Below are 11,440 nucleotides of genomic sequence, written 5' to 3' on the forward strand. Positions count from 1 at the left end.
CGGTCTACTGATATTTTTCAAACTGTTGTGTTTTTCTTTTTTCACCGTTTTGCCTCTGATTTAAATAAAAGGTGATCTAAGTAATAGACATTCCCCAAAATGGTAGAACTAAAAAGTACATCTGGCCCCGCAAAAAAAAAACGCTCTATGGATCTCCGTACAGCTGCAGGGTCACCTGTCAATGTGGTCTACAACTCCCATATATTAAATATTTTACCATTTTTTTGCTTCAAAATTCTTTCCCTATTTTCCTCCTCTAAAACCTATCTGAGGCTACAGGCAGTCAGTGCCCGGGGGTGTGGTGCTATCTGAGGCTACAGGCGGTCAGTGCCCGGGGGTGTGGTGCTATCTGAGGCTACAGGCAGTCAGTGCCCGGGGGTGTGGTGCTGAGGCTACAGGCGGTCAGTGCCCGGGGGTGTGGTGCTGAGGCTACAGGCGGTCACTGCCCAGGGGTGTGGTGCTATCTGAGGCTACAGGCGGTCAGTGCCCGGGGGTGTGGTGCTATCTGAGGCTACAGGCAGTCAGTGCCCGGGGGTGTGGTGCTATCTGAGGCTACAGGCGGTCAGTGCCCGGGGGTGTGGTGCTGAGGCTACAGGCGGTCAGTGCCCGGGGGTGTGGTGCTGAGGCTACAGGCGGTCACTGCCCAGGGGTGTGGTACTGAGGCTACAGGCGGTCAGTGCCCAGGGGTGTGGTGTTATCTGAGGCTGCAGGCAGTCAGTGCCCGGGGGTTTGGTGCTGAGGCTACAGGCAGTCAGTGCCCGGGGGTGTGGTGCTATCTGAGGCTACAGGCAGTCAGTGCCCAGGGTGTGGTACTGAGGCTACAGGCGGTCAGTGCCCGGAGGTGTGGTGCTGAGGCTACAGGCGGTCAGTGCCCGGAGGTGTGGTGCTGAGGCTACAGGCGGTCAGTGCCCGGAGGTGTGGTGCTATCGGAGGCTACAGGCGGTCAGTGCCCGGGGGTGTGGCGCTATCGGAGGCTACAGGCGGTCAGTGCCCGGGGGTGTGGCGCTATCTGAGGCTACAGGCGGTCAGTGCCCGGGGGTGTGGTGCTATCTGAGGCTACAGGCGGTCAGTGCCCGGGGGTGTGGTGCTATCGGAGGCTACAGGCGGTCAGTGCCCGGGGGTGTGGTGCTATCTGAGGCTACAGGCGGTCAGTGCCCGGGTGTGTGGTACTGAGGCTACAGGCGGTCAGTGCCCGGGGGTGTGGTACTTTCTGAGGCTACAGGTGGTCAGTGCCCGGGGGTGTGGTACTGAGGCTACAGGCGGTCAGTGCCCAGGGGTGTGGTGCTATCAGAGGCTACAGGCAGTCAGTGCCCAGGGGTGTGGTGCTGAGGCTACAGGCGGTCAGTGCCCAGGGATGTGGTGCTGAGGCTATAGGCGGTCAGTGCCCGGAGGTGTGGTGCTATCGGAGGCTACAGGCGGTCAGTGCCCAGGGATGTGGTGCTGAGGCTACAGGCGGTCAGTGCCCGGGGGTGTGGTGCTGAGGCTACAGGCGGTCAGTGCCCGGGGGTGTGGTGCTGAGGCTACAGGCGGTCAGTGCCCGGGGGTGTGGTGCTATCGGAGGCTACAGGGGGTCAGTTCCCGGGGGTGTGGTGCTATCGGAGGCTACAGGGGGTCAGTTCCCGGGGGTGTGGTGCTATCTGAGGCTACAGGCGGTCAGTGCCCGGGGGTGTGGCGCTATCTGAGGCTACAGGCGGTCAGTGCCCGGGGGTGTGGCGCTATCTGAGGCTACAGGCGGTCAGTGCCTGGGGGTGTGGTGCTATCTGAGGCTACAGGCGGTCAGTGCCCAGGGGTGTAGTGCTATCGGAGGCTACAGGCGGTCAGTGCCCAGGGGTGTGGTGCTGAGGCTACAGGCGGTCAGTGCCCAGGGGTGTGGTGCTATCTGAGGCTACAGGCGGTCAGTGCCCGGGGGTGTGGTGCTATCTGAGGCTACAGGCGGTCAGTGCCCGGGGGTGTGGTGCTATCTGAGGCTACAGGCGGTCAGTGCCCGGGGTTGTGATGCTGAGGCTACAGGCGGTCAGTGCCCGGGGTGTGGTACTGAGGCTACAGGCGGTCAGTGCCCGGGGGTGTGGCGCTATCTGAGGCTACAGGCGGTCAGTGCCCGGGGTTGTGATGCTGAGGCTACAGGCGGTCAGTGCCCGGGGGTGTGGTGCTATCTGAGGCTACAGGCGGTCAGTGCCCGGGGGTGTGGTGCTGAGGCTACAGGCGGTCAGTGCCCGGGGGTGTGGTGCTATCGGAGGCTACAGGCGGTCAGTGCCCGGGGGTGTGGTGCTATCGGAGGCTACAGGCGGTCAGTGCCCGGGGGTGTGGCGCTATCTGAGAATATAGATGGCACTTGTATAGCACTCTCTGAGGTAACTGGAGCAGTTTCTGTGCCCTTACAGGTACAGAATAGGGACAATAAATACAGACACAAGGTGAAGTGCCCATCTTACACTGGCAGAGACAGAGCTACTCACCGGGCGGGATCTGGAAGTTTGCCGGTAGCTGGATGGCCGTGTGCGAGGCTTTCAGGGGGGCCCCTTGCTGCGGGGCTGTCATTCTAGGACCCACAGACACTTTGGCCGCCGGGTTAGTATGGGCCACCTTTGCCACCAGGGTGCACACAGCGGCGGGAGATGCCGGCACCACACCGGCATTCTCTGGGGGTTTGGCCGGCACAGGAGAAGCTGTGGGCCGGGGAGTGGACACTCCTGTGTAGCTGGCGGCAAGAACTGATGAAGTCACCCCATGACTAGCCGGCACCGCATGGCTCAGCACGGCTGTGGTGGAGGGGGCTTGGCAGGCGTGCATGGCATACAGGGCACTGCTGCCTGTGGTAGGAGAGTGCTGGGCAGTGTCTGTCAGTGTGCTGTATACAGGGCTGCCGCGTTCATTCATACACAGCTGTATCACTACTCTACTCCTTATCCTTAGACTTCTCGCCACAGCAACACGCTGAAGCTGCAGCCATGTTTATGTAGTGCCGGCCATGTGGGCGCAGCGCAGGCGCCCGCTATAATGTGAGGTAACGGGGAGGTCGGAGCTAACGGGAGCTGCTCCTGGTAGGTATGAGGGCTCGGGAGGGGCGGAGCCTCCCCAGAAGGGCGGGGCCTCGTATCACAGCTGGGCGCTCTATAGACAAGAGCACGTGTAGAACAGAAAGCAGCGAGTTGTTGTGTGGGAGTGATAGGATTTACATGGGACTGCATGGTGAAAGGGGAGTGATATGATTTACATGGGACTGTATGATGGAAGGGGAGTGATAGGATTTACATGGGACTGCATGGTGGAAGGGGAGTGATAGCATTTACATGGGACTGCATGGTGAAAGGGGAGTGATATGATTTACATGGGACTGCATGATGGAAGGGGAGTGATAGGATTTACATGGGACTGCATGATGGAAGGGGAGTGATAGGATTTACATGGGACTGCATGATGGAAGGGGAGTGATAGGATTTACATGGGACTGAATGATGGAAGGGGAGTGATAGGATTTACATGGAACTGCATGATGGAAGGGGAGTGATAGGATTTACATGGGACTGCATGATGGAAGGGGAGTGATAGGATTTACATGGGACTGCATGATGGAAGGGGAGTGATAGGATTTACATGGGACTGCATGATGGAAGGGGAGTGATAGGATTTACATGGGACTGAATGATGGAAGGGGAGTGATAGGATTTACATGGAACTGCATGATGGAAGGGGAGTGATAGGATTTACATGGGACTGCATGGTGGAAGGGGAGTGATAGGATTTACATGGGACTGCATGGTGGAAGGGGAGTGATAGGATTTACATGGGACTGCATGGTGGAAGGGGAGTGATAGGATTTACATGGGACTGCATGGTGGAAGGGGAGTGATAGGATTTACATGGGACTGCATGGTGGAAGGGGAGTGATAGGATTTACATGGGACTGCATGGTGGAAGGGGAGTGATAGGATTTACATGGGACTGCATGGTGGAAGGGGAGTGATAGGATTTACATGGGACTGTGTGTTGAGGAGCTCAAGAGAGAGTGATGTTTTACATGGGACTGTATCCTGGAGGGTCTGTGGGCTTGGATTGATGTTTAAAGTAGGATAGGAGTCATTGGGGTGCTCTTGGCATCGAGAGAGAGGGCAGAGGTCCTTGGCGTGCTTTTGGCATCTATAGGCAGAAAGGTGTCCCAGGGGTGCTGCTAGCATCTAATGGGGAGGGCGCAAGAGTCCCTGGGTTGTGGTGCCACCTGTGTACATGCTTGGGGGTCTCTGGGTGCTACCTATATGTGTGAGGGGGTGCTGGTAGTGGTCCCTCGGGTTTTGCCAAAAGTGTGTGGTGGTCCTGGGATACTGCCGCTGGTGACGGAGTGCTGCCTGTGTGTTGGGGTGCTCGGCTGCCTTGTGGGTTTCTGCTTCTGTGTTGGGAGGCTTACCCTTGTGTGCTGTGGGGGAGAGGGGTTCGCCACTCTCTGGGGGGGGGGCTCCTGCCTGTGTTCTGAGAGGGGATGGAAGCCGGTCTCTGGGGTCTGCCGCTTGTATGCAGTCTCAGTACCAGGGTGACTGCCATCTGTGTACTGGGGTGATCCAGTCGCTGGGGGGCTTCCGCCTATTTTCTAGGAGGTCTTGGGTTCTTTTTGTGTGTGTGGGGGAGGGTTTCCAGTGCTTGAGGGCTACTATCTGTGCTTTGGCAATGAGGGTCCCTGATGTTCTGCTTCCTGTGTAGGGTGCTTTTTTCATGTCAGTGTGTGTGTGTGTGGGGGGGTGCTTCTTGTGTGTGAAGAAAGGTTGTGGGGGTCCCAGGGGGATGCTGTCTGTGTTCATGTGAAAGAGGTCCTTGAGGGGGCTGCAGTCTGTGTGTTAGGAGTATGTCAGGGCCCTGGGGGGGTTACTATGTGTTTGAGAATGGGATAGCAGAGGGGGGTGCCGTCTATGTGGGGGGGGGGGGGGTTTGCACTGTTGCATGTGCGCAGGCAGATTAAGCTGTTTTCACATAGGCATTGTGGCTTTCATCAATAAGGCTGGGTTCACACAGTTTTTTTTGGGCCGGATTTTGGTTCAGAATCCATGTCAGAATCCGGCTCAAAAACTGCCTCTCATTGAATTCAATGGGTTCCTTTTTCCGCAAGCAGTTTGTTCCCACTCGCGGAAAAGAGAAACAACATGCCCTTTCTTGACGCAGATTCCACAGCTGAATCAGCCGCGGATGTCCACGGCACGACACCCCCTCCTGACTAGGCCCATTCATTTGGGCCTAATCTGGAGCGGAATGCCGCGACTGGATGCCAGTGCACTGTATCAGTATCCAGTCGCAGCTTGTCGTTTTTTGGACTGGATTCTGAGGCGGCCACCGCTTCAAAATCCGGTCCAAAAAAACGTGTGAGCCCAGTCTAAGGGTATGTACCTCTGGAAGAAAGCTCAGAACTGGATTTGTGCTGTGGAGACTTGAGGCCAGCTGGAGGAATAGCATATCCACAAAAGTGGCCACCAGCTTCAGTCTTATCACTGAAACCACTGCAGGATAGGACAGGATGCTTGGATTTTTCCCTTTTGATTTATAGCGTTTGTCTATGTTTTGTTTTTTTCCATTTATGGCCTATTCTTAGGATATGTGAGGCCAACAGCCAAGCCCCAGCATGGTGGGTGTACTAATCAATGCATGGAGTCAGAAGCAGATGACCCTGTACAGTGTATAGCCGATACTGCAGCTCAGCTACCATTGACTAAAGTGAGCAACTTACTTAGACCTGTGGTTTAGATATAAAAACAGTCAAGTTGCAGACATGTTGTATGCAACTTCCATTGACATCTATGTAAAAAAATAAGAAAAAGCTGCACGCAAACAAAATTCTGTGACTGTTGAATCACTCATATGATGTCACATACCGTATATACTCGAATATAAGCCGAGTTTTTCAGCACAGTTTTTGTGCTGAAAAAGTTTAACATAAAAAATACTGATACTCGCCTCTCCTTACTGTTCTATCTTCAGTGTCAGTCACGGAATGTTCTGGGACCTGCAGGCACAATGTGAGTGACATCATCACATCGCGCCTACAGCTCCCAGAGCTGCAGCACACGGGAAGCACAGCTCATACTTCATTCACAATTGTATTCAACTCATCTGAATCCTCTGAACATAGATGAGTTGAAGCCAGGACATACCTCCTGCCGACCGAGAAGGCAGGACAGAACCCACAGTCCAGGACTGTCCCGCAGAATCTGGGAGGGTTGGGAGGTATGCGACTGTTGTGGATACAAAATCTTATCTGACGTTCTCATCAATCTCCATAAATCTGCAAAACCGAAATATCACCTTCTACCAGTAGAATCACAAGAATGCGAGAGGTCAAGATTACCAGACGCTCCCCTTGGGCTGTTTTGACACACACACACACCCACATACAGTTTTCTACCTCCTGCTAGATCCAATCTTGACTTTGGATAAAAAGAAAAAGACCCGCTGTGGTCTGACCGATCAGATGGAGGAGGGGTCTCATGTCACAACTTCATGTGTGCCAACTGTTCCGAATTTGGCAGGATTTCCCCAAATTTACAGTACTGTTAAGTACTATCATGGTGTCTATCATACACCACTATCATAGTCCTATCATTACGATAGAAACCATGATAGTACTTAAGGGTTAAAAAAAGCCATCCCATACTGCAGTCCTGGGGGTTGGTCAGCGCCGCACCTCCCATGAGGCGACCTGAAGCGACCGCTTCAGGTGGCGCTATGTCAGGGCCCCAGGGAGGGCGGCATTTTTGCTTACCGAAGCCAGTCCAGGACAAGCTGTCCTGGACTGGCTTAGCACCGAGAGGTGGTTTGGGGAGGCCACTGGAGCAGCGCTGCTCCAGCAGCCTCCCCTCATGCTCAGGCAGAGAGCAGGTCCTCTCCATGCCTGCTCTCTGCCTGTGAACGGTGCTAGGCCCCGCCCCCTTCACCACGCCCCCTTCGCTCCGCCACGCCCCCTCCTCCCAGGGGAGGGCTTTCTGTAGTTCGCCTCGGGCGGCAAAAGGAGTAGATTCACCTCTGCTGTACACTGAAACTCTGCATACAGCAGTGAGAATAGATCATGGAAGTTCTCAGCAGTTGCTTATTATTGGGGCTCATCTATGATATCTCCCCTCTCCTGCTCTCTTAGTTAAACCGGAAATTATATGTTCAGCAGCACTGGAGACACATACAGGGAACAAGGGAGTAGAGCCTCATGGGAAGGAGAGGTGTCTGACATCTTCCAGAAGGGATTTGATAGGTGATGTAATTCTGTAGCTCATAGGTAGTATACACAATGCAGACTGACAAATTGTCTACAGGAGAGCAGGTATTAAACTGGTAGTCAGACTGGTGACCACATGACCCGTCAGCCCAGGTCAGGAAGAATATATGGATGCGAATGAGCAGGAAATTACAAAGCTAGACTATCACTGGTGATTTAATATTATTAGTTCAATCCTTACAATGACACTGATGGCTGATGCTCTGTTTTCCCCCGTATTTACTCAGTTACCCCCTTTTCTATCCTGGTGCATGTGGTTACAAGTTACTATCTTGGATTATATCTGTAATATTGATATATACAAACTTGTTTCATCTCTTTATTGGGTAACGTTCCTCATTTTCCTTATGTTTGATGCCTATAAAGGTAACTGTTAGTGCAGTAAAAAATACTCAATAAAGACATTTAATAAACAATTGATCTATATTCTGATTCATATCATTTATTTCTTGTTACTGATATAGCGACAGCCTATTCTGCAGAGCGGAGATGTCATCACTTACATCAGTCCCTGTTACTGCCTGTGGACACCTCTATGGAATATAGGAATTTATTGAACTACTATTGAAGTCACATAAACCAGTTCCCCCCCAGTGGCCCCTCAGATATTAACCTGCCCCCCTCAATGGCCCCTCAGACATAACCCCCAAAAAATAAACATGGGAAATTGTCCATTCACTGTGTTACTAACTCCTGCTGCAAGTGACCATTAAATGTGTGTGCTTTTATATTTAAAGGCATCCCCCCTTTTGCTCACCTCCTGAATCCTTCAACTCCCCTTCTTTTTGAGGTTCATCTCTATGGAGCTGGTGCAGTGGAGTGGAAGCCCTCCATGTGCTTCACAGAGGTAGCCTGACTGCCATTAGGTACCGAGATGAGATCCTCAGACTCCTTGTGAGACCATATGCTGGTTCGGTTGGCCCTGGATTCCTCCTAATACAGGACAATGCCAGACCTCATGTGGCTGGAGTGTGTCAGCAGTTCCTGCAAGATGAAGGCATTAAAGCTATGGACTGGCCTGCCTGTTCCCCAGACCTGAATCCGATTCAGCACATCTGGGACATCAAGCCTCGCTCCATCCACCAATGTCACGTTGCACCACAGACTGTCCAGGAGTTGGCAGATGCTTTAGTCCAGGTCTGGGAAGAGATCCCTAAGGAGACCATCCGCAACCTCATCAGGAGCATGCCCAGGTGTTGTAGGGAGGTCATACAGACACGTGGAGGCCACAAACACAACTGGGCCTCATTTTGACATGTTTTAAGGACATTACCTCAAAGTTGGATCAGCGTGTAATGTTTTTCCACTTTAATTTTGGGGGCGACTCCAAATCCATTGGTTAATAAATGTGATTTCCATTGAAGATTTTTGTGTGATTTTGTTGTCATCACATTCAACTTTGTACAGAACAAAGTATTCAATGAGAATATTTCATTCATTCAGACCTAGAAGGTGTTATTTGAGTGTTCCCTTTGTTTTTTGAGCATTGTATATCCCTATAATAAGTGATTATGTAGAGATATTCCAATTATACAACCGGATGAAAATAGATGAATGGAAGTATTAGGCAATCGTATTGTGTCTGCGCACTAACCATGGGGGCAGTCTCCGCTGCCAGACTGTTCTAATTCTGCATGTATCCCTCTTCCTAACGCATGGGGAGCTGAGCTAAACATACAAGCCAATGAGCGTTTATGGCTATAGCCATGTTATTGTAGTCACTGGCAGTAGAGGCGATATACCAAATATCTATGTACAGTATAAAGAGAGAGTTCACGTTACAATCCCTGATATTTTGGCCAAATTGCCTACAGACCAGAGGTATCCTGCCATGTGTATCTCTCGTTTAGAAATTCTCAGAAGAAATATAGGCAATTTCAAAGTATTATAACACAAAATTAATCAAAGAGTTTTTCCTTGCTTCATAGACTTCACTGGTGCAAAGCTGCAGTACCGACACTCACCACTAGAGTATGTGTGGCAACCACTATATCACCAAATTCTCTCCACTAAAGGATTTAAAATATACAAATATTGTATAAATCATCGAGTTATATTCACATGTGGCTGAATCTGAGTTGGATTTTGCCTCTAAATCAGCCCCTAATTCCGCCTGAAATCTTCCTCCTATTAATTTAATTAAAAAAGGGAGATTTTTTTTTTACTCTTCAGCTAGCGGGAAAAAATAAGCATCAACCTCGATCGTCAGGCAAATTCCACCTGATAACTGCTCTTGAAGTAAATAGAAGGTAGAAATATATTGTCTGGCCAATGTGGAATTTGCGAATGACAAGTTGGAATTATATCATGCAGAAAATTCTGAGTTAAATACCTGAAGCTGAATTTTTTAGCTGGTACAAATTCCAAGTGTGAATATACCCTTAATCCTGCATGACGGATATATTCATCCTGAGCCAGGGTCAGTTAATGCTCTATGATGTCACTGTCATTGTACCTGCATGTTCTTTGATAGGTATGTCACGCGGCGGAAAATTGATTCCGCTTGTGAACATACCGCGAGGGTAGCTGCGACAGAATGCCAATGCAGTGCACCAGCATCCAGTAGCAGCATTCAGCTCCAGATTAGGCCCGAATGACTGGGCCTAATCAGGAGAGAGTCTTGAGCTGCGGCTGAGTCAGTCGCGGAATCCACGGGAAGAAGGGGTATTTTGCTTCTTTTTTCCGCTACTAGCAATCAGAAAAAAGAAGTGAGCGTCTCTCATTGAAGTCAATGGGAGCCATTTTTGGCTGCAGATTTTGAGACGGAATCTGCATCAAAATCCACGGCCAAAAAACTCCCTTAGGAGCCCAGCAGACATATGAAACTAGGTTCCTGCCACAGCTGCTGGGGGCAGATTACTCAGCAGTTTATTCCCGTAGATGCCATTACATCTAAGCCATACTAAATCATATCACTGTACAATGATTGTGGTGTTATTTCAAAACACATGTGGTGCACAAAGAACTCAGATACAAGAAGTTACAATATAAACGGAGTTTTATTGAGGAATACATCATTTCTCATTCACATTGTAAGTCAATAACAATCAAGGTCCAACCCTTGTTGACTCACATACAACCAAAAATTTATTTTATCAAAGTATTATACAGCACTGTACAGATATTCATTACTCAAATAAGTCTCTCTCCCTATTAGGGCTCACAATCTAACCTTCGAAATATAGTTTTCCCTTGCGGTGCAAATACACAGAGTCCACACCGGGTTCTAGGGTCTGGCTAAACACCATTCCTCTAAACCTTCATGTTGTGGCCAAACTGCCACGAGTCCATGTCACGAATCCAGGTAAATACAATTTACTGCTGAGTTTCAACACACATAGTTTATTCTGCAGCACTGTCCATTATCATTGAGTCACATCAGATCGTGTCCCCATTAGGGCTCACAATCTAAACAAAATACAGTTTGCCCATTAGATGCTAATGCACAGAGTCGGCACCGGGTTCTAGGGTCTGGGAAATCACCACTCTTTAAAACCTTCATGTCATGGCCAAACTGCCACGAGCTAATGTCGAGTCCAAACTGCATCAGCACCTCAGGGGAGCCCATTCTAATGAAGACAATGTCCTCCACCCATTTCCAAAACATTGAGGGGCCACTCAAAGAAAAGGGCAGTCGGACCGAAGCCACAGACGGTTGTCTTCATCCTGTATTTTTATCATCTATTTTATGTAAATCTGAAAATAAATAAAAGGTTAAGAAATCCTAATACTTTTTAGCAAGGCTTTCTTAAGTTGAAACTCATTAAGGTAAATACAATTTGCTGTTGAGTTTCAGCACACATAGTTCAATCTGCAGCGCTGTACATTATCATTGAGTAACATCAGATCCTGTCCCCATTAGGGCTCACAATCTAAACAAAATACAGTTAGCCCATTAGATGCTAATGCACAGAGTCGACACCGGGTTCTAGAGTCTGGGAAAACACCATTACTGTAAACCTCTAAACCTTCATGTCGTGGCCAAACTGCCACGAGCTAATGTCGAGTCCAAACTGAATCAGCACCTCAGGGGAGCCCATTCTAATGAAGACAATGTCCTCCACCCATTTCCAAAACATTGAGGGGCCACTCAAAGAAAAGGGCAGTCGGACCGAAGCCACAGACGGTTGTCTTCATCCTGTATTTTTATCATCTATTTTATGTAAATCTGAAAATAAATAAAATGTTAAGGAA

At 50.1% G+C, this 11,440-nt stretch overlaps 1 protein-coding gene across 1 annotated transcript in view; it reads right to left on the reverse strand.

The window, feature by feature from the left end:
- Positions 1 to 2,790, reverse strand: part of TAF4B (TATA-box binding protein associated factor 4b) — a 54,014-nt gene extending 51,224 nt beyond the window's left edge. Inside the window, exon 1 of the mRNA XM_075271916.1 lies at positions 2,457 to 2,790. Within this exon, the coding sequence (XP_075128017.1) occupies positions 2,457 to 2,790 (334 nt within the window). The remainder of the gene's footprint in view (positions 1 to 2,456) is intronic.
- Between the last annotated feature and the right edge of the window lie 8,650 nt (positions 2,791 to 11,440).

The sequence above is a fragment of the Leptodactylus fuscus genome, chromosome 4 (assembly GCF_031893055.1).
Source record: "Leptodactylus fuscus isolate aLepFus1 chromosome 4, aLepFus1.hap2, whole genome shotgun sequence".
Lineage (NCBI taxonomy): Eukaryota > Metazoa > Chordata > Amphibia > Anura > Leptodactylidae > Leptodactylus > Leptodactylus fuscus.